Below are 27,548 nucleotides of genomic sequence, written 5' to 3' on the forward strand. Positions count from 1 at the left end.
AGTCCAAACCCAGCCCTTTCCTTCTCTCTCGAGGTGGGCACAGCTCCCTAGGGACAGACGCCTGGTTTTCCTCTGCTTGAGGTACACAGTCACTGGAGCTGAAGTCCTTCCCACTCCTGTTCCTTAAACTCCTTCAGTCAGTGCAGCTTTTGTCTCAGACACTCCAGAGAAAGGGGCAGGGTAAGAGCCAGGAGCTAGAGCTAAGCCCACCTCCCAACTGCTTACCCTCTCCCTGCCAAAAATACTGTCATTTTCCAGAAAGGAGCCAAGCCCAGCTCAGCAACTGACCAGGCTGAGGTGGATGGGTTGGGGGCCAGGGGAGGCATCTGGCGAGAAAGGCATCCTTCGGAAACACGTTGGCCCAGCCGCGGTTTGAATACTATAGCTTTTCTGTATGTTCATTCACGGATCAATCCTTTTTTTGCCTATCTCTGCAGTTTCCTGGGCGAGAATCCACCTATTCTTTCTTTTTTTTCCAGGGACATTTCTTCAAAAGGAAAAGAAAATGGAGATGTTGGGTCTGGAGGAGAAGACCCACAGAGCAAAAATAAAGACAGTGAGTAAGTACCGTAACCAACAGAAACTGGTGAGTGTGTGTGTTGAGGTCAAGGGCAGGCAGTGTGGGTAGAGGCTGGGGGTGGCTGTGAGGCTGAGCAAGGGACCTGGGCTCCCTCCAGCTGAGCTTAGCCATGGCTCCAGCTCGCCCACCGGTGGCACCCCGGGGGGGTCATCGGGAGGGGGCTTGCGGTTGGCTGGGTGGTCACTGGTCCTCACAGCTTGGCAGACTCCCGTGTTGTACCCTTGTCCCTGAAGGTGGTGGCGGCTTTGTGGTAGGTCTGCAGGGGCTCGTCTTCCCCTCTCCCCTCCTTCTACTTGCAAAGTAGTGGCTGTGCCTGGGGGGCTCTGTTAGGCCAGAGAATAGATGGCGTTGACAGGAGACGTGGCCTCTGAGCTTTCGTTGCCCTCCGTCTCCTCCTTGTCCTTTTTGACTGTGTACTGGCCGATGAAGGAGCCGTCCTCGTTGAACTGTCCCTCGCCGCCCTCGCCATAGTCCACCAGGCTGTCATCGCTCTCCTGCTGCTTGATGGTGCCATCCAGGGACGTCTGGCTGCCCTGCAGGGGCTTGTTGTCCTCATCACTGGATGGAGAGAGGACGGAGAGTCAGGGCTGGCCCACCCAGCGCAGCCCAAACCCAGGCCAGGCGGAAGAAGGCCCCCAGCCTCTTGCCAGGCATGCGTACCACACAGCTCAGACAGGACGGGACCTCAGGGATGACCCAGACCAGCCCTCACTCCCCTCCCCGTCCGGCCAGTTCTGCAGAAGGGAAGCTGAGGCCTAGAGAGGACGGCATCGTCTCCCAGGCGAGGGGCAAGCTGGTGCAGAGCTGGGATGGACCCACACTCCTGGACGCCGGGTCTGGGGTCCTCTCCGGGAAGCTGGGTCGCTCTCCGGGGTGGAAGCAGGCAGAGGCCACCACCCCATGGTGAGGCAGAGCCAGCCACTTGTAGACCAGGGGGAAGAGGAAGGGTCAAAGGAGGGTAGTCCAGGACTGGGAGTTCTGGTCCCATGTGTACCCCTGTGTGGTTCTGTGGCCTTGGGAAAACCCTTCCTTCTTACTGGGGCTTAGTCCCTCTATCAAGAGGGTTCAACTAGCTTTGACTCTCTGTGACCTGTGACTGTCTCTGGACTGACTCTGCTCTTGACAAAAAGCAAGGATCTGGGCCTTAAAGGGACAAACCTCTCCCTGCCTTTCCCCTTCTTTGTCTTGGTGGTGTTCCTCTCAGCTCTGGTTTATCCACAAACAGACGCTGTTGTTTCAGGGCTAGCAAGTGATGGAGGGAGGAGGGAGGGGCATGCAAATGAGGTAGGAGGGGCCAGCAACTTGAGACAAAACCAGCAAGACTCAGAGGATCCAGTTCAGCCCCCCTCTGAGGCCCCAGGTCCTGCCCTTAAGCGCCTCTCATGCAAGGAGAGCTGGTCGTTAAAGTGGCATCTACCCACTGCGGTGCCTGCTGTGCCCCCAGGAAGTGAGATACCCCGAGTGGGCCGGCATCTGCTCAGGCACCACATCCCTTCCCCTGGCTCTTTTAGGCTCAGAGGCGGGGACCAGGTGCTGCTGGCTACACTTCAGAGGAGAGACGAGGTCCCGGCAGGGGCCAGCAGGACCAGCAAGTGGGCATCTGGGTCCCGGCAGGCAGGACCACAGCGGTGCCAGGCAGTCTGAGCAGACACCCCCCACCCCCACTCCCCTGCCCCAGGCCACCCTTAGTCCTTCCTGGGCTTGTGGCAAACCACCGGCTGAGTTGCCATTAGAGTGGGCAGTGAGTTCTCACTTCTAACGGCAGCGCTGGTCAAAGACAGCTGTGGGGGGAGGGCCGCGAGCCAGAGGAGCTAGGCGTCAGGAGATGGAAGGCTATTAGCCCACTGCCCCCGTGAGCTGAGTGAATGCGGCCCGTTACCCTGCTTAACTGTGTTCTCTGACGGCAGTGCTGTGGGAGAGGCAGCTGAGTGAGGGAAGTGGGTGTCTGGGGTTATGCTGTATTTGTTCAGGGGGTGGAATTCACGTTTTGAGAACCAGCAGATTCTAATGACCAGGCTCCTTAGCCCACTTGCCAGTGTTTCTCACAGGCACCCTCTCCCCAGGGCCCTCCACTCCCCCTGCAAGGGAGTGACAATTGTGTCTATGTGGTTCTCGGGAATTCCAGGCCCCCAAGCTAAATGCAATCACTGAACAGGGTGGCCCAGTGGGGGTGGGAGGGGTCCTTAGTGTGTCAGGTTCTTGTGGGGAAAGAGGATCCAGGTCTGGAAAGAACAGACCTCTCCTAAGGGAAGCCTGAAAGAAACCCAATGACTGTGGCCCCCTGGTCCAGTCACCTGTTAGCCTACCTTCCAGGAGACCTTTGAGGACCAAGTGGACAAACAAGGGAGAGAGAAGCAGAGAGAGACACACCAGAGAGGTGCCTGGGCAGCGAGGTCCCAGACGAGCAGGGTGAGCCAGACCCCCAGCCTGTCCCGCCCAGAAACTTGGTTTTTCCTCTAATGTATTAATTTCTCCCCTTTCCCAGTTTCAGACTCTTGGACTCATCCAAGTGGGGGCTCTAGGATGGATGCCGCAGGCCTCCCCGGAGCCGAAGCCAAGGGGTGTGTATGTGCGTGCGCTTGTGTGTGTGTACATGTGTGTGCGTGGTGTGGAGGCCCGTGCATGCGTGCACCAGTATATGTGTATCCAGCCTCAGTGTCGGTGGGTCAGGGGGGTAGGGTGGTGAGGAGGCAGGTGTTTTCGCCCAACAGCTTCGGTGTCTGGTGGAGGAGAGGTACCTGAGGAAGTGGCTTCTCATAGGTTACCTGGCCCTGTATTTGAGGAGGTCCTCACCCTTCCTCACGCTGCACTGAGGGCCTGGGGAGAGAAGGCCCAGGGCCTTTGGAACTGATGGCCAGAGGATAGCTCCTGGCCCATGGGGAAGCTGGGCCCCACCAAGGGTGCTGAGGACAGCCTGGGGAGGGGTCTCTCGTGCTTGTTCTTTGGGAGGCTCCTGGGGATGCATGAATTGGATGGATAGACAGGGTCTATAAGCCGCCAGACGGGCTCCTGTGTGGGCAGAGGCTCTGCCGCCCATTGATCTGATCCTGTTTGAGAGGCTGCTGATGGGCTAAGTGGCAGAGGCCCAAGACAGGATAAGGAGAAGTCAGAGGAGGACGGGGTGACCTGGCCCCAGAGAGTGACTTGGTGGGGGTGGGGAAGGAGGGCTCCAATCAGAACATTTCCTCCCTTTGTACTTGGCCTGGGAACGAGACCTCCGTGACTCACCCTGCACCATTCCTTTACTCAAAGCCTACTTGCCAATAAAATGGACAGATTACAACTTTTGTTAAGCCAGATACAAAGGCCCGTCCAGATCTGAGAGGGAGCATGGGCATAGGACAGTGGCAGTAGCTGGACTCTGGTAGCTGGACGTTGGGCCCCTGGGCTCTCCAGTTCTGTGCTAGCTCACTGAGTGGACGGCACAGGAATCTTCCAGGTCACTTCCCAGCCTGGGCCTTGATCTTCTGATCTGGGACACAGGCTCTGGACCAAATGCCTCTCCAAGGCCTATTCCAAGCCACAGCCCAGAGAAGTCATTCTAGTTCCTGAGGAAAAGGCCTAGAACACCTCCCCACGCCCCCTTCATCCCTCACTTAGTTGAGTTTTAAAGACAATACAACTTCCCCAGGTCGTCATCTTCAGAGTTAAGGTGGGGTGTAGGCAGAGAGCGAGCTGAGAGCAGAGCTCATTTCACAGCAAGGGGGCCTGGGTGCGCTTTCAGAGCGAAAAGGTGGAAACATACATACAAAGAATGCAATAAATCTGGGTTGTGCAGTTGAATGGATGAAATGCTGTTCATCGAATGAGTGTAAGTGTGTTGGGCAGTGCTCCCCGTCCCCGAGGGGCATGGGGGGTGCTGTCACAGAGGCGGAGGTGACAGCCTGATGGGAGAGGACATCCGTGTAGTAGCGTCTCAGCCCAGCTGAGCAGCTCTGAGGGAAGGGGGATGCCTCAGGGTGGGTGAGGAGAACCCACCTGTGTGGACAGGAGTCAAGGAGATCGCGCACCTGTAATCAAAGGAGCCATCCTCTTCTTTGGGGTCTTCAGGGCCGAGGGGGACATCCTTCTTTTCTCGCACTTGGTCAGTAAGGGAAGCAAAGACAGACGTGATGATTGAGCGTGCTCCCGCTCTGTGGGGCCCCGAAGTACAGCCAAAGAAGCCGCCTCTGGGTTCCATGACTCTCCCTCTTAACAAGGCCCCATCCATGCCCCCCTTGTTCTTGCCTCCCACGGTTGATCGGGTGCCAAGTGAATTCTGCTTCCTCCTCCCCGTCACTGGGGCTTTTCTTACATCTCCACTGACAACTGAAATCTCCCCCCACCCGGCTCCCCACCACTGCTCCATGAGGTCTTCTCCAAACACCAAATGGATGCGATCCTTGGCACCTTTCTTTTTTCTTTTCTTTTTTTGGCTGCGGCACGTGGCATACTAGATCTTAGTTCCCTGACCAGGGATCGAACCCATGCCCCCTGCAGTGGAAGCGCCGAGTCCTAACCACTGGACCACCAGGGAATTCCTCAGCACCTTTCTTAATCTGGCTCCATGTTATAATTATTTGTGCATTTATTTTGCCTGTAACAGAATGCCAGTTCTTGTCTCGAGGGTGGGGACTGTGTGTTTCTTCAAAGCTCCTAAGAGAGCGCACTGGGCAGACAGGACACGCCACACACACCTCTGGAATGGAAGGTGCTCTCTTAAGTGTGACCTCACTTGTTTGTGCGACTCCCTCTTCCCACACCTCCTCTGTGATGCGTCAGCGTCCCTCCCAGGCCCTGTCTTGTGCTGTGATCCTCCTACTATGCCAGCTGCACTGTCCTTGAGGGAGAGGTCACCTCTCCTTCTAGTATCCTTAGCACCCAGCACAGAGCCTGGCACACAGCAGACACTGAGGTGAGTGACTTCATTTCTTTCTAAGGTACGAGGCAGGATAATCACCCCTATTTTAGGGGAGGGAAGCTGAGGCCTTGAAGATGTCACATAACTAATTAGCAACTAAACAAAGTTTAAGGTGGAGACTGGAGCCCTGGCCTCAAGGCTCCTGGTTCACTCATCTTCCTAATGGATGGGGGGCTTCCCTTGGAGCTGGAGGAAAGGGGATTAGCTGTAAGAAGAACTTTCTGGAACGGGCAGAGGAAAGCTGAGTTTATCTGATCAGTTCTCAGGTGCATCAGTTCCCCCTGGAACAGAGGGTAAGCTCAGAAAGGCTGCCCTTCTCCTAACTCTGCCTTTCTGTCTTACAGAAGAAAACCAGCCCCAACACAGCACAACGAAGTGAAAGAAAACATCATTCACCAATAAAGAAGTATAATTTCCTGCCCTCCCTGACTTGAAGGAGAGGCGTAACTCTTTAGAATCCTAGGGTCTGAGGGCACACGGGCCAGGGGAAGAAAATAAAACAGAATCTCCTCTCTCTTTGAGTTGAGTTTTAGGGGATCGTGGAGGAGGATGTGTTCACAGAGATGCACAGAAGCTGGCACTTGGGGCGCGTGGGGTGTGTCTGGCAATGGCTTTGGGGGCAGGGAGCAATTTCATTGTGCAGTCCAGCTGGATTTTCACTCTCAGGGTCATCCATTATCCTGTCTCCTGCCACCCTACCCACTCCATCACAGACAGATGGCTTTCTCATCCCTGTTTGAAAAACAGTCAATATTTCCAGAAACAAAAAAGCCAGAGGTCCTTGTCCTTGACCTTGGTTTGTCTGGGCTGGAGGATCTTCAGGCCACAGAAGAGAAATACTGCTGTGGGACTCAAGAAAAGCTCAAAGCCATTTAAGGACTGGGGGTCCCCCTCAGTGCAACCCACCCCTCCGCCTCTGCCAGCTCCTCATATAGGAGCATCTGACCCTCTGTTGGTGTATCTGTGATTTCAACCCAGCCGTGCTGAGAGCCCAGCTCTGCAGCCTCTCTCATGCATGTGCTTCTTCCATCCAGACCTCTCTTCACTCCGGCCTCTCTCTTACGGTTACAGAAAATGCATCTCTCCTTCCCACTTCACTGGGACATAGGATCCTAATGAGATTCAGGCTGAAAGAAGCCAATTACTGAGCAGATGGGTGGTGAGTCAAGGGGAGGGAAGGTCATTCTTAACGGGAGCCAGGGCTCTTTCCATATCCTCGCTGGCTGCCTGGACTGCTCCATCCCCCCACCTCAGGCGAACTTAATTAACTCAAGTGCTTTCTGGCTACTCTTAAGATGCACAGAACAGGCAAGAGGACTGTACGTCCAAGCTTGGCAAGGACTGTGCTCACTGAGAGGGCGGAGCCGCCTGGACCTGGCAGGAGACCTGGTGACTCGCAGGAAAGCCCGCTGGCCCTGTCCCCCAAGCCCACTCCTCTGACACATCTTACCTGGGTACTTGCCGCCTCGACTCCTCTTGATGAAACAGACGATGAGCAGGGTCAGCACCAGGAGGGCGACGGCGCACATGAGCCCAATGAACCAGCCCTGGGTGGCGATGTCCGCCTGGTTGTTGGTGTAGGCTGGCGGGGGAGGGCCAGAAGCAAACACGTGGTGAATGATTCACGTGGGAGAAGGTGAGGAGGGGAGGGAAGAACGTCAGTTATTTCATGTCCACGTTCCTCCTGCAGCCTAACGGTACCACCCCGCAGCCCTCTGGCCCAAACTACCCTACCCTACTACAGGGACAAAGAGAAAATAATTTAAAAGTCAAGGTCAAAAGGTCAGAAAATAGGCACAGGAAAGGGGTACAGGGAGCAGAATAAGCAGCAGAAAGCTGAACAGGTCCTTTAGGAAGGGAAGTTTCCTAAGGATGAGGCATGGCATTCTTGCAAACCCGATGGCTGGGCACAGCCTGGTGGGGAATGAGGGAAGGCCAGGGATTGACTATGATTTCCCACGAATGAGCCAGGGGTGAGCCGGCACGCTACCCGTCAGGGAACAAGGTCAGTGGTCCCATGGCAAAACCCCTGGAAGAACGCCTTCACAGACCTGCACAGGCACAGAGCAGCGGCCTGTCCCACGAGTATGGCCCTGAAGCCAATCGGGCTTCCCGGCAGTGGGTCACAGGTGGGGTACAGTTCCAGGATGCCCTGTGCTTCCTCGTGTCTTCCCAATTGCACTGTGGGCTCCCTGACAGCAAAGATAGTCCCTGTGCAGGTAGCCCAGATGGGCCGGTGGCGAGGTTAGGGCCAGGGCTGTGCCTTCAGCACACCCCATGCTGCCGCTTCCAGACCACTTCCATACGTGGAGACCCCTGTGACAGCGGGTCCCTCGCTGTCCCTGCCTGGACATGCGGAGACCTGTCTCAAAGTGGGCAGACACCTTCATGACGCAAGGGGCAGATGGGCGGGCCTGGAGACCAGAAGCAGATCTGATGGTGTCCTGGAGGACCAATAGCTAAGGTTAGAGATCAGAAGGGGTGGGGTGGGTAGGAGTCACTTGCCCTCTTCCTTTCTATGGACTGGAGAACAAAAGCAGCAGCCTTCCATGGAAACCACGACGTGGAGGACAGGAAGGATCACAGGGGCAGAACAGACCCTGGGTAACCCTGGGGCCAGCAGAGCGAGCGGAGTGGGCTCTGGGAGAGCCAGACAACATCAGGAGTGCTGAGAGCCACGCAGCTAGAGCCGAAGCTCAGGGCCTCCTCGGGGGAAAAGCACAGGCACAGAGGATGGACCCGGGGCCCGTGCCGTACTCTAGGGTCTGCATCACACACCATTTTGTGGGGCACGTATCTGGGTGCAGTCTACCCTTTGCTCTTCTTGGGCAGAGAAACTGTCTTTATAGTGTTCTCAGCATTGAGCCAAGGGCATTGCACCAAGATGGGTCTCAATAAACAATGAAGACTGATGAACAAGACCTTCCACGCTCTCTGTGCTCTGGCTGCCCAGGCAGCCCGGGATGGAAAGCAGCTGAGTTCCATGGGAACATGGCTGTGACTACCCTGATCCAGGTACACTGTGGGGCAAGTCCCATCCCTGCTTCCACTCCTGCTTCCAAAGGCCATTTCCTGCACAGGGTCAGAGAGGTCTTCCTAAACCCCATGCAGGATCAGATCACTTCCTCGCTTCAACCTCCAATGCTTCTCATTACTGTTAGGAAAAACCGTCCATTCCTTATCCTGATCTGCTGGGCTCCATCAGTCCCATCTCCCACCACCCTGGACACTGGCCACTCCCACTCCTGCCTCAGGGCCTTGGCATCTGCTGCTCTTCTTTTCAGATGGCTGCCTCAGCAAAGGTCATCTCTTCAGAAAGGCCTTCCTGGAACTTCCCAGCTAAGGCAAAAGCCCTCTCCCCCACCCAGCCACTCTCTATCTGAGGGCTCGAATTTATCCTCTTCCTAGCACTTATAACCATTTGCTATCTTACTACTACTAACAGTTTACACCTATAAGCACTTCCTATGGGCTGGCATGACTCCAAGTGCTTTCCCATGATTATCTAATTTAATCCTCCCAACAACCCCATAAGGTGGATTTTTACTATTACCCCTATTTCACAGGTGGGGAAACTGAAGCACTGAGGTTAGTGATTTGCTGAGGGGCCCAGAGCTGGTAAGTGGTAGAGCTGAGCTGTGACCCCTGGCCGTCACAGCGCGAGTCTGTGCTCTTCACTCCACTCTCATCTCTCCACCCAGAAAGTAAGCTCCTTGAAGGAGGGACTGTGAGGGTTACTGTCGTCCCCCCAGTGCTGGGACACAGCCTGGAACATAGAGGCTCTTGATTCACATCTGCTTCCTGACTTCCTTCCCTTCGCTCAGTCCACTCATCCTCTTGGCCTGATGGGGTCTCTGCTTCCCTCAAACTCCACGCTGCCCTCCCTTCTGCATCACCCATTCCAGCACGTGACTCAGTCGCCAGCTGTGGGTCCCCTTGGCAATTACTGCATCTTTTTGTGCTTGCCCTGAGCTTTGCTGGAGGAAGATGAAGGCCCAGGCCCCTCACAGATTCACTAAGTCATACTTCAACCGGACCTTCTCTGCAGCCTGGCCACCCTTCACTCCTTTCTCACTGCCCCTCCCAAATGCCCCCCTCCCCCTCTCGCTGCCCCCATGTGACCCTCTCTCTGAGTCAGGGTCTCGGTGTCGAGCTCACCTGTTCTACTCTGGAGACCACTGAAACCTCACAGCCTCCATGACCGTCCCTTCCTTCTGTGTCCAGTAGGGCCTTCCTCTCTCCCCTCTGAAGGGACCCAATGCCTCACCTCCTTGGTGGCTCGATCCTGTAAGGATCTCTGAAAACTCCAGCATTTTCAATTTCTTCCTCTGTGCTATCTCCTCCCTCCTGCTGTTAAGCACGTTGAAGCTCCTTGGATCTTAAAACAAAAAACCCTTGAGGAACCTGGCAGACTTTTTGGCTCTAGTGCATGCACTGTCCTCTTATAGGTAAACTCTTTAATCTTCCATCATCTCCAGTTCCTGCCAACTCCTTTCTCTGCCAAGACGCTAACCTCGAGCCCCTCTGTACTCAGTGCTCATCCACCATCACTGAGGGCATCTTTCCCAGACTTACCTCGACACCCTTGACTCTTACTCTCACCTGCCCTCCAGTCCTGCCCTTCCAACTGGTGATCCTTTTTTCACCTCTCATTGTCCTTCCAGCCGGTTCCACACTGTAAGCCCAGGGCTTGCTCCTGACATCTCCTTGGATGGTCCCTCTGCCCCCTTCCTGCCCCCCTGCTTCTGCCAGTGGCTTCAGGACTCATCTCTAAGGGCTATCATTTTACTCCTTCCAACATGTCTCTCATAGTCATGTCACTGCCCCATTCTAAAGGAGTCCCCGCACCCCAGTGTCCAGCAGATCCCAAGGATACAATGACACATCATGTTATCATGTTCCCAGAACACTTCCATCATGCCAGGTGCTCTGGTCTTCCCCTCCCTGCATCCTTCCCATCCTGCCCCAGAGAGCCTGGATTGCCACCCTTCTTGCCCTCCACCTTTCCACATTGTACCCCCTCCTTCCTGAATCTCCCATTCCTCCAGCTCACACCAATCTCTGAACTCCCACTTCACCCCTATTTACTCTGCACAATGTAACATTTAATCGCTCTGTTTCCTGCGTTCTGATGTCCAATGATACTATTAAGGCTTGAGAAAAGGGGATTCCTTGGGCCCCCTCATACTTAGCATGATGTTGGTCACCTAACAAGCAGTCATTGACTACTTATTAATGACCAATTTAATCCTAATATACTATGGCTAACCTGGGGTATCTCTTTCATTTTTTTCCTGATACTAGCTGGAGGGTCACATGGATATTGGCTTGACCACGTGCCACCTGGGCACTGGGATGAAGGAGTCACTTCAACTTGTGTTTGGATGGTGGTCGCCACCTTTTACAGAGAAGTTGGTCTGAACGTCTGCAGTGACCTGTTTGCTCCACCATCTTGCTGATAGCCGTCTCCCACGAGACTCCTTTCTCTTGGGAGAGAAAGTCACAATTGCAGGGAAAGTGGCCATATGGGCAATTTAGAAATTAAATGTAGCTTTCCATTCCTGACAGCACCATGTAAAGTTCAAATGTTACCTTCAGTCCTCACTGAAAAGATCAAAGAAATTTCTGTGGAGTTTGGACACAGAAGGCTGTTCAAAACCAAGTAGATTCTGTAACTATGTTTGGTGATAGATGTTAACTAAACCTATAGTGATAATCATTTTGCAGTATATACAGAGATCAAATCATTATGTTGTACGCCTAAAACTAATCAGTGTCAATGATACACAAAAACAAAGAAACCAAAAACCCAGTGGGATCTGGGGTAAGGTGGGCTCAACCAGACCCCATCAAAATGACTTAGTTTCTCAAGAACCAAAAGAAATTTAGGACATGATCTCACTCACAATGTGACCCTACACACAGACTCTGAGAGGAATAAGGCATTTTTGCAAGGCTTCAGGGCAGTTACATTTGTCTGCTAACACCGCTCTTAATCGATCCATTCAACATGTTTCCAGATTCCTAATGGACACAGTAATAGCAACATCCCAAGATCAGGGTATATTTACACTCACCACCTTTGCTGTAGCTAACGGAAGCCAGAACAGCACCCGTTCCTTGGGTACACACAGGTCCTCATAGCTCTTACTCTAGCCTAGAGGCCATATTTTGTGTGCCTTCCACACCACACCCTACAATCCTGCTCAGAAATGGGCAATTCACCTGCAAGGCAGACAGTTCCCATAACTCCGAACTCTAATCAGGAGGAAACTGGTTTGGCCATTGGAGAGAGGCCAGTCACTCAAAGTCAGCAGAAAAATTATATTTCAGAAATAGGGCAGATGAACAAGTATGACAGGGATGGGCTTTCTTCAAACGCAGTTTAGCTTGGCTACTCTCACTTAAGCATCATTTTACACCTTTCCATCTTCACCTCGCTCCATCCTGGGTTTCTCCCAAACACAGCAGAAAGAGGCCAAATACAAGTAGGTCCCCTAATGTCCCTCCTCCCAGAGTTCCTGAGGTCTAAGGCAGTTTGCTGTCTGTCTCGCTGGCCCCCGTCAGCCCCCCATCCCACCTGCCCCAGGATGTAAGAGCTGGCAGGCCCCCTGGAGTCCAGGGTTATGTGTTTGTGGTCCCTCGGGTCTCTTTGGCTTCAAAAGCTTCAAGAAGGTGATTAACTTCCCATGTGGGATCTTTCTGGTGAGAGTCAGGGAGCTTGTTAGCATTCCTAGTTGTTTTCTTCCATTTCCTTCCTGAACCACTGTAGCATGTTTGAGTCTATAGACTACAGTGATGGCCTGTGGTTGCCTAAATGACTAGTGGTTGGGCCCAGAGATGATCATAAACTTACTTTGATGAGACACAGGGACCTGGGAGATTGTGTGAACTTGACTGTGGAGTCCAGCCACTCCTTTGTGTGTTTTCAAAGGATCTGAACACACACTCACAGACACACATGAACTTCAGAAAGTGGAAATATTTTCCTTCTCTATGTGGTTTGCACATAGTCGTTTCCAGCCAGCCAGTGAGGTAAGTGAGCTGTATGTACTCAGGGCGAGGGTCATACCTGCCCTCTCCAGCTTGCACTGGGAGGAACTGGGAAAACATGCAAGTGCTGAAGGCCTCAATCACTCTGAAAGCAAGCTATGGGATCAGTTTCTCCATAGCAACCACAGGAAAAGAGAAATGAATACCCGAGTCAATATTCAGGAGTGTATTATCAATCATTATTATTATTTTTCTGTATTGCATGTTTCATATCTCAAAGCAGATTGGGACATACCCCAGGGCAGGGGCTGGTCCTTTTTGCTCTGGCTCTTTCTCCCCAACCCTCACCCACAGTCCCAGGGCTCAGCTCTGGGAGAAGTCGAAGTCTGAAAGCAGGCTGAGCCGGCTTTTGCTGCAATCCCTAGGATGGAACGCTATCCTCAAATCTCATCTTTGCTTTCTGCCTCTGTGCAGAATCAAATTTGTAATGAGTAAAATCAAATGCACGCACTGGTGAGCAACAGCTTGGGACCCCGACTGGGTCAGACAGAATCCGGCCACCTGCTCTGCTTGGTCAACTGTCCAGTCCCCCTGGCCTGGTTCCCAGGATGACCTGGCTGCTCACGGACATCCTGCCTGAGTTGGCCTGGTTAGCCTCAAGCAGGCAGCCGGACTCTCAGACTCCCTGAGTCTTGATGGCATGGGCATGCACAGGACAGGCAGAGACACAGGGAGGAGGCCGGGACACCCAGACCAGGAGGCACCAGGCTAGAAGGGGTGGAGTGAAGCCCTTATACACATGGGCAGTGACTCTCAAGATGCAAACTACCAAGATCGGCCTCGTCAAGCCAGGCACAGGGAGAGTAATACATACTTAAGTCCACATTCAGAAGTTCATATAAACCATTGTGTTTTTCCCTTTATCCTGTGTCTAGTAACCTGCATCTGATTAGGATGTGCCTTGAGGCAGGGACTGGTGCTTTTCTCTCTCAGTCTCTTTCCCCACACTCATCCTTACCCCAGGGCTTAGCAAATTGGCCACTTGGCTAGCTTGCCTGGCTGATTTTAAAGAGACACACAGACAGACAAGCAAGTGTCCTCACGGTCTCCAGACTGCCAGTCACCCTGATCAACAGAGAGATTTCCGAACCTTGTACCTTTTACTGAGCCCCAGTTGGTACAAGTGAAGAAGCTTCTCTATCCACAGCCCTGATAGATCCAGAGCTCTTTTAGGATTAGAAGGCTTCTTCCCCTCCCCGGTACGACCAAAGGTCAACTACTTTTAAGCCACGACAAACTTGGGACAAAATTAAACCAAAACAACTTGTGTAACACACTTTCGAATTTTTAAACAACAGATGACAGTGGCAAGGTAGTGACATACATGCTGATCCTTGGTTTGGTTCCTGGGAGGATTTTTGGGTCAAGACCCTTGGATGGCCTATCCCCTAACCTAACCCCACGTGCGAGAAGCAAGCCCCTGTGCCTCCGGGACACACTGCCCCCAGACCCACACACAGGGACCATGTCTGCATATACACCAAGCCCTTGTGGTTCAAGCACAGTGGAGACCAGGTGGTCTCCCCTGCCCTCATTCTACAATGCCTCCGTTCCCCCCTGACATCCCACTCATCCCCACAGGGTCAGAAGCATGGTTTCCTATCTACTGGCATGCACTTTTGGCTCGTTTTGTCTTCCTGGGAGCTGCAGACTGACATATAAGAAGAGCCGAGCCATGTCATGCAAGGTGAGGAATGGGAGGATGAGTCTTCTTTCCGAGGAGAAGAGACAAGCAGGAAGCCGACAATGAGAACAACATGCCCCATGCTTGTAGGGGACGGCCAGGCCAGGTCCCCTCTCACCTGTACTGGTCATAAAGGTGATGACGGTACTGCTGATGCCCTCGTTGTCCCGGGAATAAACTCGCAACGTGTATGTCATACCGGGATAGAGGTCTGTCAGCTGTATGGGCTGGGCCTGGGCCTTAACAGGGACAGTTTTTTTCGTATGGTTGCCTGGGGAACAGAAACCTCAGTCAGCCTAAGGCTGGGCACGATGAGCTGGAGAGGCAGTGCTTAGGCTCCTGGGCACCTGTCAAAGGTAGAAGCATGGAGGGTGGGGGAAGGGGCCAGGCTGTCTTGCAGACCTGGAGGTCACTGGGCAGCTCCACCAGCTTTCTCACATGCTGACTCTCCTATACAATGGCCCTGCAGCCTAGGACACTGTTCCCTCTCCTAAAGTTTTCTGTCCTCACCCCAGTCTTAAGCACTTAGCACATCATGACCTGCTTCCTTAAGCTCTCAGGGTGTCAGCCAGCGCTCCGTTACCCTGGAGAGGGTCAGAGAGCCAGTCAGCGTCCCTCACGGTAACCGGAGGTGAGACGGCCTCTTCTTCTCAGCTCTCACTCCTGGTTTCCCCTCTCATTTCTCGCTGCGTGGTGAATTCACACATCAGGAGAAGCGAGTGCCTGGGTGTCTGAAAAAGTGTGGACCAAACTAGGAATTCTGGATTCTGTGGATGTGAATATCTCTCCAACTGCAGAGAACTAAGAGTTGACTTTGTTCTCCCTCAAAGAGCTTCGGGTGGATTTCCAGCACAAGCCATATAGGCCAGCATGGTGGGTCTGAGCCCTCAGGAACAGGGGCCTTCACTCAGAGAAGGCAGATAGCCTGACCACACTTCACAGCCTCACAAATCTGGACGCTTGTTCCCAAGATCCAGTAAAGAATGAACAGCTCAGCTCAAGCCACCAGCTGAGACGAGTGACCCTGGACGGTGTCTCTGACCTGTGAGCAGCTAGTGTCCGTGAGCAAAGCACAGTTGAACCCCAAGTCTGGACTGGCCCAGCCTGTCTAGGGGAGACAGCTGAGAATGTGGATCCTGAATTAAGGAGATCCAAGCAAAGGTGAGATCTGGGGGCCACCAGAACCCTCATCCTGGGCAGGAAATGGACGAAGGGCCCCTCACCCAGGCCGCCCCCACCGCAAGGCACCCCTGGACCTTCGCTAACGGCCGCAGAAACCCCTTCCTCCTCCTCGAGTCTGCTCTTCCTACCTCGCCGCCGCCTGAGCACATGTCGACTTCATTAAGCCACAATGAAGCGGCTGGAAGGCCTCCCTGAGCCTGGGGGAGCGCATGGGATCTTTTTCAATGGCATCTCCACCACCCGCACAGAATGCTTACTGTCGATGTACTCAACCACAAAGTCAGTTCCGGGCCCGAAATTGTGCTTCCAGGTGATGTTGGCCCATTTACTGTTGGGGAGCACTGTGACGTTCCAGATGGATTGCTCATCGGGGGCTGGTAGGGGGGTTAGAAGAGGAGTTAGTGGTGAGGAGGGAGGCAGCACTGCAGAGACACACACACACACACACACACACACACACACATACACACGCACGGGCAGCTAGGAAAGGGGAGAGGAGGAAGTGGCTGTGCACAGGGCCCGACAGAGCTCCAAGCTGCAGCCTTGGTAGCCAGGCTATAGGTATGAGCAAGTACAGTCAGGAGGACCCGTATGTGAGGGAGAGCCGGAAACTATGTGTCCACATAGGTGGGAGTAGGAATGAAAGAGTGGGCTTGATCCAGGCCATTGGAGGCTCTAACCTGGGTTTATTCCCTTTTTAGGTCCCTTGTCATGGATGTGAACAGTGCAGCCAAAGGGGCCAGTGAAGAGCCCCATTAGCTAGGATGCAGATGGGGCGGGAGAGGTGTGCCAGCCTCTTTCCCCTCAACTATAGACATTCTACAGGAAGGAGAGAAGGTATCTTGAAAAGCCACTCGAGAGTCATGATGAGATTTGCAGAAAGGATAGGACCAAACAGGGGAAAGCCTTAATGGGATCCTGAAACTGGAGGTGGAGAATGGCAACCTACAAGGGTGACTCTGGTCTGAGGAGCCCCTGGGGTCATTCTTGGTCCACAAGATGCTGAATTATTGAAAAATGGCCTCAGATTCTCTAAGGGGACTTGGGGCCTAAAACCCCAGGGCCCCAAGCAGAGACAGTACGAATCCTTCCTCTCCCTTTCATGGGCTAGAGGGGACCAGAGAAGATAACTCCTTCTTGACACCCAACGTTCAGTGGTCCAGATACCAGAAGAATCCTGCTCTGTTGCCTTCTCAGCACTGTATCTTTGAGGCCCGATCTCTATGTAACACAGAAGACATTAATTATCTAGTTCCTATGAGCTGGGAGATACTTTATCAAAGCCATCACCCTGTCTGAAACCACAGCCTGCGGACAGGAGAATGGCACTAATCTTCAAATGTAATCATTTTTCAAGCATCCCAGCGGTCTGATTACCCCGTTTCCCAGCAAAGATTTAATAGTGGAATACTAGCATGAAGGCTTATATTTCAAAGACTTTACAAGTGTGGCTCCTCTATATTTTATTAGCATGCAAGGGGGCACTGTCACCGACTCACCTGTCAAAAATAAATGAATAGAGTACATTGGTGATGCATTTATTCATTACCTATTTGACATGTGACTGAGTCTGCAGGGCTGGGGAAGTGATAAAAGATCTCTTGGTCTCCACTTCAAAGAAACACCTTCTCTACTACAACCTTGTCAGTTGTCAGTTGCCCCAGGTGAATATGATTCATTTTAGAAAGAGATTCCATTGATGGCACGAGGCATTCTCTGTGGGGAGGGCAGAAGGCAGCCTTCTTTACTGATCTGCCAAAGGTTTCCGCTGTATTGGCTGCTTTAACTCAGCCCAAATCCCAGCTCCTTACAATCTCATGGCTCTCTCTAGTGGGAATGAATTATGATCAGTTATGATTTGGGGACTTGAGATTTTTCCTCCTCAGCCCTGGGCCCTGGAAATAGCCAAAGAATTTGGGTTTAGACTGTCTGACCACCAATACAACCCTGGCCCAAATCTGACTGTCTTAAAGGTAATGGAGATTGGGGCACTATTAGATAAGGTCAAGCAATGGGAAACCAAAATGATTTAGAGGTGGGAGCTGGAAGAAGGCACTGCCATCTAGAGAGACCAAGATGACGATCACTAAAGAACAGAAAAGCTCAAAGAAAGGCGCCAAGAAGGAAAGCTATCAATTACTACAAAAACAAGAGGAAGAAGTGAGGGGAAGCATGGATTGTCCTGTCAGCTCGTGGGATGTGAGACTTAAGGCGTATTCCTTGAAATCTGAAAAAGACAAGTTAAGGACAAAGAAAAAGTCCCATTTCACCACCCAAAAGAGTAAACTTAGGAAACATTTTGTCCTAAGTTGTAAGACACGAAAAAGATGAACTTTCATTTTGAAAATCCTGGACAACAGAGCCACTCTGCTGCGTTGAGGGAGATGAGGATGTTGAGGGGAGCCCCTGAGCTCTAAGGATAAGGTCAGAGTGTGGCCAGGCCCCTGCAGCACCTCAGGCTCAGTTAGCAGTTGGGATGTGAGAGTCCATAGGCTAGTCCTCTGCGGCAGCGAGGCCAATCCTTCCAGAAGGAGCAAGACCCACTCCCTGTCTTCATTCTTGGTACGTCTCTTCTGTGAACTCGGAGCATTAAAGTGGGGCACGGAGGCCCACCTGAATGCAAAAGAAGCCTCACTGTGGACCCAAAGAACACCCATCACCAAACTGCCAGTGGCAGCTTCTCATAGCCTAGCAGGTTTCTCTCAGCCAACTTTTCCCTACAGACCATGCTCTTTAAATTCTCGTTATTGCAGCTTTAAAGCAAATCAGTGTTTTCAAGGTCTGAGGAGCATAATGTCAGCTATGTATCATGTGTCTCCCCTTATGGCTCACACAACTCCATGTAATTGGATTAAAGAAGATACTCACACATGCATTAAGCCTCTATCCTCATTCAAGTGCTGAGAGAAGAGGGGTGGGATGGGTGACAGTGAGGCCTCGGAAGGCGAAGGGACTTGCCCAGGAAACAGAGGGGGCCTACAATTCTACAGCTGCTGGAGGAGGGTTCTGGGTGCTTCCTGCCAGCCGCATCGTGCTGACTTTACAGCTGGCCTGTGGGCTCCACAAGCTAGAGGCCCTCCCCTCCGTGGTAATAAGAGTGTTTGATGTCAGTTCTTAGAAGTACTGCTGGATTCCCGAGGGGGTCTCCTCATGCTGGAAGAACAGAGCTTCCTGGCCTGGCTGCGTGATGCAGGAACAGCACATTCTCTGGGCTCAGCAGGCCAGCCCTGGGATCGATTCTTACCACGGGCCCCTAGAAAGGCTGCGATTTTCCCTCCGTGTGTATATCTGGGGGCGTGGGGAATATGAGTGGGGAGAGCCGCAGAGCCCTCTCTGCCATTACAGGACTCCTTGGTAATACCATTTCCTGCAAGCTCTGACTAGAAAAGCCTGTAAGTGCGCCTTTCGGGGAGAGGTGCAAGGGAGGCGCAGGATTCTGGGGACAGAGCTGCCTGGCGTGGCTGGCCACTCCCCACTCCTCAGCCCTCTGCTGCAAGGCTGGGGCATCATGGCGGAGACAGGAAGACTTCTCAGGTCGGTCGGCCAGTGTCAGGCCCTTCCCCACTCTCCCCCTTCTAGAGTGCTCAGCCCTAAGCTGATCCCTCAGCCTGTGGCTGGAGGCAGCCCTAGAGTCTGGAGCCTGGGGGCCCTCTGTTAAAGAACAGGGATCCGAGGTTAGGACAGGGGCTCTGAGCAGTGGAGGCCACCATAGGGGTGGGCGCTCTGTGCCTCTAGGCCACCAGACTGAGAATCCAGTCTCCTGTGCTTTCAAAGCAGAAACAAAGGGAGGTGTTGACCAGCACCATCTGAGACCCCCCCTCCTATCTGGGGAAGCCTGTGGGTGGAGGGACGGGAGCATGGATGATGGGCAGTACCGGATTCTTGAATCTTAGTCCTGGTGGTGGTGGGAGGACTCTCCGTGGTGGTGGCGGCGGCAGTGGTTGTAGTAGTTGTGGCGACGGTGGTGGTGGCGATGGTGGAGGGTGCGACAGTTGGGATGGTGGGGACTGTTGTGGCTTCGGTGGTGGCAGCAGTGGCAGTGGCATCAGTACTGCCCACCGTGCCCGTCACACCCACTGTGGTCGGGGGCGACGTGGGAGGAGCTAAGGGGGAAATGTAAAACAGCCAAGTCTGGTTGGTGTGGCCGTCCCCAGCCTGGACACATGGCCCCACGTGCAAGGCAGGCAGCCCGCAGAAGAGATGGAGCTTAGGGACCAGAAGCCTCCCCGAGCAGGATGGACTGGGTCAGACGGGTCGCCGTGAAAGAGAACAGGACCATGGCAAGGAAAGAGAATGAAGCCTGTGTGTTTCATTTTCTTCTCATGGTCTGTGTGGCTCAAAGCACCAGCATGCACACAGCCAAGGGAGGTGATGAAGACGGGACACATACCAAATCACTCAGACCCCAGGGATGACATGGAGTCCCAGGTCAAGCACCACCCAGCACAGGCCAAGCAGCACCACTTGGGTGCAGGCCTGGAGCCCCGGCCTTGGAGGTGGGCAGGTTGCGGGGCCCTGTCCTGCAGGAGCACCGGGAAGCCTGCCATTCCCAACCATTCACTCCAAAATCACCCCCTCTCCTGCCTGCTTGAGTTCTACCACCACCCAAACCCCGTGACAGAGAGAGAACGATCCCCACTCTGTGGGCAAGACTTGCACCTTGGTTCGTCTTTCCTACCTCCACCGCCAGCCCCTCCCCAGGCTCTCAGCTCTTGTTCATTCCCTGGCCTCTCCTCCCTTCTTCTCTGCCCAGCGATGGTCCCAGATTACCCCAATCCACCCTGACTTGTAGTAACTGCCTTTCTCTCTAGGGCATCTGGGGTCTGGGCACCCGAAGACCTTTCCCTTTGATTAGAATGTGGGAAAAGGGCACTGATGGACTCACAGCGTGGCCTGCACTCAGTAGCACCATCTTCCCAGCCCACAGTAGATGTAGAAATCCCAGGACACGAGTGAGGCACAGGCTGGGCTGCTCTTTTGCATAAATCTTCAGAGAAGTTCAAATCTGCACTTCTTACTTCCTCATCTCCCATCCAAAGCTACCCTTTGTCATTGGTCAGCCCTAAGGGGCTAAGTCTATCATGACAACATTTCCATAGACCGTCTTTCCTTCTACAGAAGGGTTGTGGACACTAAAAAAGGGCTGGCCTATTCCTCTTTAGTTCCAGTATTGCTAAAGCTTAGGGTATGAGAAGAATGATGGGCAAATCAGAGAGAAACAGAGCTGCCTCTCCTCCTTGCCCACTACCTCCTGTGATCTGACCACAGTCTACCTTCTAGTGTCACTGCTGATGGGGCGGAAGGCAGTGATGTTAAGACATAAGTAGGTAACTCTAACTTTCAAGGAAGAGTGATATCCTACCTTATCTCAAATCTGCAGAAGATCAGGAAAATACTATCCCCACTCCCCAGAAGGGAGCCAGGGCAGGGAGGGAACCAGAGAGAAAATTGCCAGAAAGCCTTTCTCAAGAAAGAATCAAGAGATCCTGAGTCTTCTCAACAAGAGCCTGACCAACAAAAGCCCTTTCATTCCCCCGGGACTCCAATATTACAAGTCCCCCATAGAGAAGGAGGGACTGTTCCCAGGATCCCAGTCACTTCCCTATTTGTAAGATCAGAGGCATTATTGGGCCTGAGGGTGCTGACCACAGAAGTCACACTGGGCAGCTGACTATGCCCCATGCATTCCAGAGATTCCTGGACAAGGTCAAGGCAGACTGCACCATATTCCCCAAACCCCAGTCAACTCGCAGACATCAGGAAGGGGGGGCGGGGAGGGGAACGTGAGGTGGGAAAAACTCTCCCTCTCACAGTCAGTATTCAAGGATGTATTTCAGTCCAAGGTGGCCCCACGCCTGGAATGCAAGCTCAGTGCTATAAGAGCTCAGCCTGAGGGAATTCACCTATCCCACCCACCAAGACACACACACACACACATATATATACGGGCCTGAGAGATCCACAAAGCAAAGGTGAGCTCCCTCTCAGGCCTGATGCCTGGCAGCTCCCATGGCCACGGAACACACATAGGCTTTTCCTGCTGTTCTGAGCTGCTGGAAGGAACCCTGAGAAGCTATTTTGTCCATCTGGATATGACTGCTCTGCTCTGGCTCCTTATCAATAGTGTACTTTCATTTTTTTTTTTTGCGGTGTGCGGGCCTCTCACCGTTGTGGCCTCTCCCATTGCGGAGCACAGGCTCTGGACGTGCAGGCTCAGCGGCCATGGCTCACGGGCCCAGCCGCTCCGCCGCATGTGGGATCTTCCCGGACCGGGGCACGAACCCATGTCCCCCGCATCGGCAGGCGGACTCCCAACCACTGTGCCACCAGGGAAGCCCTCACTAGTGTATTTTCTAATAATTTCTAGCAAGAGCAATGTTTACAAGGTTCCCCTTTGCTATGACTGTTTAAAAGGCGTCATCAAAAAACTGAAAATGCCTTTAAAGGTAAATCATCCCACTCTGTGCAGTGCAGAGACGCAGGCTTCCCTTCTTATGTGCACAGTGGTGCTGCATTTCCCAGCCCCCGGAAGCTATTCACACTCTCACGTGGGCCCTGGTCCTCATACAAGCAGGTACACATGCTCATGCTCACACAGGGCCTACAGCCAGGCCCACACGCTTCCCTGGGCGCTCCAGCAAGCAGCCCTAGAAACAGAGGTGCTGAGACAGGCTAGGCTAGAGCGAGTTTCTTCCTGGGCCCTGCTGGGCAGAGACAAGAATGAGCAATGACTGAGGATGCTTCCACACTCTCCTCCCCTCCCTCTGCCAAGTGTGACAGGAGGAAGGGTTTTCTTTGATGATGGCTACCTAGATGCTTATCCTTCAGCTCAGCAGCAACAATCAGGTATTAGCGAGAGGGGACCAGAAGGGAGTGGGAGGAAAGGAGGCACTTCCCAGGCGTCCTCCCAGAGGGTCCCCAGCACTGGAGGCACAGTGGAGAAGACACCTTGGTTGGCTGAGGTCACAGCTGGTAAATCAGCATCCTCTCTGGCCTACTCATTAGCTGTGTCTAGTGTCCCAGGGTTGGACAGGGCCAGAGAGACTGGGAGGGCAGAGGCCAGAAGGCAAGGCTCTGAGGGAAGGGACCGAGGAGTCAGGTGAGTGAGTTGTTATAGGTGGGAGAGGAGGGCAGGTTTTCCATGGGAAACTGTCCAGCGCTCAGGTCTACGGGGATTTAGATGATTTCAACCCCTGGGGTGGGGTGGGGGTAGCAGATAAACGGGGAATACGGCCCAGAAGCGGGGCTTATAGTCAGAGTGGCCCACAGGCTGGACAGACTCGTTGCTGGGCTAGGGTGTCATCTTCAGCCACAGCAGGAACTATGGGCTGGAGAACCACCCTGGTCACTGCCCAGTGGAGACCACCAGCCTGGCGACCGAGAGTAATGGGGAGCCACAGTGGGCCTGGAGCTGGAAGCACAGGACCCCTACCTGAAGGCAGAGTCAACCTAATGGGTTACCTAATGCACACTGGAAGGCACCCCAGCTATGGCCAAAGGTTTTCCACCAGAGTTTTGGGCGACACCACGCAGGAGATGGAGAAAATTAAGACAACATGTCTCTTATTCATTTTTCGTTGCCCAGAACCTGCCCTGGAGCTGCCCACCAAACACTGGCAGATCTGAGCCGAGTCAAAGACAAGGACGGCAGTTTCTAGACATTCCAAGGTGGAGGGTTCAGTCCAAACATGTCCACCTGGTGTACGGACTACCCTGGCCAAACCACAGATGGCCAGGACAGATGGGCAGCAACCCTAAGAGACTGCAGATATGGGCGCATGAGAGGGATTATCTTTACCGGGTGAGATAGGAACAGATCAGTGTGGGGGGGAAATGCCCACGTTTGGAGAAGATGAGAGGGAAGGGAGCAGTGGGCTGGACTCCAGGCCCACGTCACCAGTATAGAACCTGAGCGCCATCACTTCACACCTGCAGATTGTGCAGGAGGTTCTTACACATTTAAGGCTGGGAACAGCTGATGTTACCAGCACAGCTCATCTACCAAGATGCGCGTTGTGCCTCTACCACCATGTCACATGGAAGCTGGAGCCTAGGAAACACATCTGACCGATGGACAGAGGCCCTGGCACCCTCTGCACACCAGGGTGAGCTTGGATCTTTCCTAAACGAGAAGTAGGAAGTGGGGTGTTTGGAATTACATCCATCCCCCTCACACCTGCCACACACGAGAGGGGCAGCACAGACTGGCACGGATGCCCACTGAGCAAAGCATACTCTCCGCAACCAGATCCACTTGCTTTGGGTCCTGGGTGCCAGAATGTGGAAGGTGGACTGCAAGCTGCCTGACCAAAGAGCTTCTAGGTGATTCACGTGGTACCCTCCCTGCATCTCCCCTTCCATCTCCACTAAGTCGCTTCGGCTGCCCTGAGCACCTGCTATAATAGTCCCAGGGGAAACCCTTATGCAAACTTGAATCAGGAAGTTAGGGCCACTCCCAGACTGCAAGGATGGCTTTCTCCCGGTCTCCAGGCCCAGAACACCTCTCTGCCTCACATCCCAGCAGAGGTGGGGAGGCACTGGCCCCTGCAGGCCTGGGTTATTTGGGGGCGGGGGGACGGAGAGGACTGGGCGTGGGAAGGATGATGGCAGCGCACCACACAGATCCGACTGGTGGAGCAAACGCAAACAGAGGAAGCAGGGTGCGCAACAGAAACAGAATCAACCTAAAATGGCGGAGCAGGGGGAGGTAAATGAGTGAAGGTGGAGGGGAACCAAAGCGGGTAAGGTGGCGTCCTCTTCCTAAGCCAACCCTCCAGTTCCTCACCTGGCTCTCGGCTCTCCCTGCTACCTAGAGCCTGAGAAGGCTCTGGCAAACCCTTGCCCTATAGCCTTGGTTCCGCCTCAAAGGAGGGCAGCGGAAGGCACCCTGGGGCCCCTGCCTAGTTCCTCCAGCTTGAGGACCGGCCTTCGGTGGTGATGTTCCTCAAACCCACAACATGAGGACTTGAGACAAGGACCTTGGCTAGCAGGTCACCTCCTGCTCCAGACTTGCCTGCCCAGCTCCTCACTGTGCGTCCACTTCCCAGACCCCAAGAGTGGAGACTGTTCTTAACACCCAAGACTCTGAGAAGCTGGGTTTCTGAGGGGTGAGTGGGCAATCAGTGCATGGCGTCCACTGAGACTCCAGGTCCTGGGGCACCTGGCCCCATCCTGGGACATGCAGACTCGTTCTCACTGGCTAGAAGCCATGGTGGATGGCAGAGCTGGTGCCAGGCCCCATGCAGCATGCAAGGCCAGCATGCACGGCGTGCTCACCCGCAGGCCACCCTTTCAGGGGATGGCAGCCTGACCAGGAGATGGGAGCCAGCTGCCCCCACTCCTTCTAGGGCGCAGCTGGCCACCCAGAGGCTGTGGACCCTTTCTCTGTGCTCTGGGATGTCAAGCCTGGGCAAGGCCCCAGGTGGCTCAGGGGAAGTAATCACCGCTTCAGAGAAAGCTGCAGCTCTAGAGAACAGGTCTGCAGCCTATGCATGTGGGGCCCCTTCTAAGCCAACCTCCTTCTCTAGCGAAGGGAGGAGAATGTGTTTGATCTCCTCTGGTCCCATCCTCCACATACATCCTCCTGGAGAGTCTGGCTTCCCAACCACTGAAAGGGTGAGTCCGGAGCATGCTTTCACCCCAAGCCTCTCCCTCCTTCTCCGCTCTGGCTGGGCCGGACTCCACCTGAATTGCCCCATGCCATGCCCATTACCTCTGCTGCTGGTACGGTACCTGCGGTTGGAGCAGCTTCAGAACACAGCGCCCAAGATAGCCAGAGAGGGAGAGGGTGAAAGAACGAGAGGGAAGAGAAAACAGCACAGGTGAAACCACAAGACAAGCAATCACAGGACAGAGAAGGTTCTGGCTCAAATCTGACCCAGACGGTGTGGCCAAGTGCTGGTCACGGCCCTGAGGATGCCACCTGGTGTTCGGGGATCATGTTCAACTCCACTGGGGTCTGACACGTTCCTACGGAAAACTTTCCTGGGTCTTGGAAACCTTTCTAATATACTCGCTTCTGCCTCTACTCAAGGACATCTAAGAGGTGGCAGCAGAAACAGTCCACCTCGAGTGCTATATTCCCAGGTCTTTCTCGAAGGGTGTGTCCTTTCCTAGCTGGGCTGGGGTGAAGGAGTCTGAGTAACCCTCAGTGACGCCAGGAATTGAAGGCATAAGGTACAGGTCGTTTAGGAGGACATCAACGCCTGTCAAAAGGATGGTTCCTTCATCCCCAGGGGCAGGCGTTGAGTAGTGCTGGGGTGGGGGTGGGGTGAGGGGGAGCGCATTTGGCTGAGCTCCCCACACCAGCTCAGCCTCGGAAGGCTGGGGCATGTGATGGACTGGAGCCCGGAGCCACTGTCCTGCTGCTCCGTTGTATTGCATGAAGAAACTCAACTGGGGACTGAGAGCCCTAAAAGGAATTCCTGAATTTGCCGCAAACCCCTAGGTTGAGAAGAAAGTCTCTCTTTGTTCTCTTGTCCCCTGGAGCTGAAGATCCTTCCCTGGGGTGGTCACTGGGGCTGGGCAACGGGGCTTTGTTTCTCTGATGTTGTGTAATGCGGGGGGAGATGGGGAGGGAGCAGAGGCTCTCTTTATGTATCTCCTTACAGAATTAAGTAATCAGGAGAGTGCATCATCCCTGGCCTGGCCTTTGGTAATAGGCATATATTAACCACTTACTCCAAGTCCCCCAGCCCTAATAAATTGCCCAAGTCCCCAGGAGATTGGAAGGGTACACTAGGAGGGGAGCTTATTGTGTAGCTCACTCCTGGGTTACGAGAGCAGAGAGGTAGAGACAAAGCACTGTCAGCCTTTCTCTACATTCTGCCTGCCCCCTCTCCTCTCCGCTTCAGTGCTGGCCTGCTGGCCAGGGAGGTGGGGCCTGGGGAGGGATGCAGGGCTGCTCATGAAGCCGCACTGGGAGCCTGGGGTAAGGCAGCAGAGGCAGCAGGGCCTGGAAGCACTGCTCCTCTCCTGGGTTGGGGGTACGGGTGCTCAGGAGGTCCAGTCAGGCCAGGGTCAGGCCACGAGACCTCCGCCTTCTGGGGAAAGCACTAGACAGGATAACCTGTTGTCAGCTTCAAGGATTCCTAATCACATCACCCCTCCTTTGAAGTCTTCCCTTGTAGAATCAACCCCCTTCCCCTGCACAGCCACTGCACTTCTGCCATCTAAACATACACAGCTCATGGTGAATTACAATTAGATATTCCTGTGGATGTCCCTCTTTCTAGACTGTGTGAGCTTATTAGCTTTATATCCCTCGTTTTGGGTACAGCGTCTGGCACCTCATGTTGTGGGTGCTCAAGAGATGGCCTTTGCAGAGACCATGGCACCTCTGGAGAGGCAGAGCCTCCACCCGCTCTCATAGGGGATCTGCCAGTATCGAGGCTTCTAGTGGCTCGCCTGCCCGAGAGGTTCCTGGAAGCCAGAACGTGTGCAGATGGGCCTGGAGCCCCCTCTAGTGGAGTTCTCAGGCAGGCGCAGCTCTGGGGCGGGGTGCGACGCTGCTAGGTGCCAGAACCCAGGAGAGGAACTCATGTGCTCTCTCTGTGGAGCTGGTCTGGCAAATGGCTGTTTCCAAACCCCCTTTCCTCTCCTCAGCCTGACAACTCCCTCAATTCAGGCTGCAAGGAGGGACTACACCTCCTGCTCTACTCATGATCCCGGCAATTAGCTTCAGTCACAGCTGTTCCCCTCTCTCCTGGGCGTCACGCGTCCTCGAGAGAAGAAGGGGCACCCCCAGAGCCCTCACGGGGCGGTCTCCATAGTACTGCTGCCTCCCTCACTAGGCGAGCATCTTCACTGCTCTTTGGAGTTTGTGAGCACATTGACTTCCAGCACGCTTTCTCTCATCCCCTCAACTCAGCTACGATTCACACTCTCTTCCCTATCCCCCCACCAGAAGGAAAGATGACAGATGTTAAGTAGCTGAGCAAGTCAAGGCCAAGTCGGGAACCAGGTCTGACTGCAACAGTAAGATGTGTTTTCCATATACATCGCTGGTACCTACCTCTCAGCACACAGCGTGGCTCCCTCCTCTGGAGGGCTCGAGGGCCTGCAGCCTCTCCATCCCAGGAGGCCGGGCGGCCTCTAGGCATCTGAATTCCCCGGCACCATTCGCCCCGAGGCTGCCGCAGTGCACCTAC

At 53.9% G+C, this 27,548-nt stretch overlaps 1 protein-coding gene across 6 annotated transcripts in view; it reads right to left on the reverse strand.

Annotated features, from left to right (window-relative positions):
- Nucleotides 1-906: 906 nt before the first annotated feature.
- The window catches only part of NFASC (neurofascin), a gene marked incomplete at both ends in the record, with an annotated part of 69,632 nt that continues 42,990 nt past the window's right edge, over nucleotides 907-27,548 (reverse strand). For 4 of the 6 annotated variants that reach the window (XM_079696799.1, XM_079696800.1, XM_079696798.1 and 1 more), the window contains 3 exons: nucleotides 907-1,138; nucleotides 4,591-4,660; nucleotides 6,931-7,062. In XM_079696799.1, the coding sequence (XP_079552925.1) occupies nucleotides 907-1,138; nucleotides 4,591-4,660; nucleotides 6,931-7,062 (434 nt within the window). Of the gene's footprint in view, nucleotides 1,139-4,590; nucleotides 4,661-6,930; nucleotides 7,063-14,335; nucleotides 14,489-15,656; nucleotides 15,774-19,274; nucleotides 19,503-27,548 lie in introns of all 6 variants that reach the window. The other 2 variants (XM_079696796.1, XM_079696795.1) reach the window with 1 other exon arrangement.

The sequence above is a fragment of the Hyperoodon ampullatus genome, assembly GCF_949752795.1.
Source record: "Hyperoodon ampullatus genome assembly, chromosome: 2".
Taxonomy (NCBI): domain Eukaryota; kingdom Metazoa; phylum Chordata; class Mammalia; order Artiodactyla; family Ziphiidae; genus Hyperoodon; species Hyperoodon ampullatus.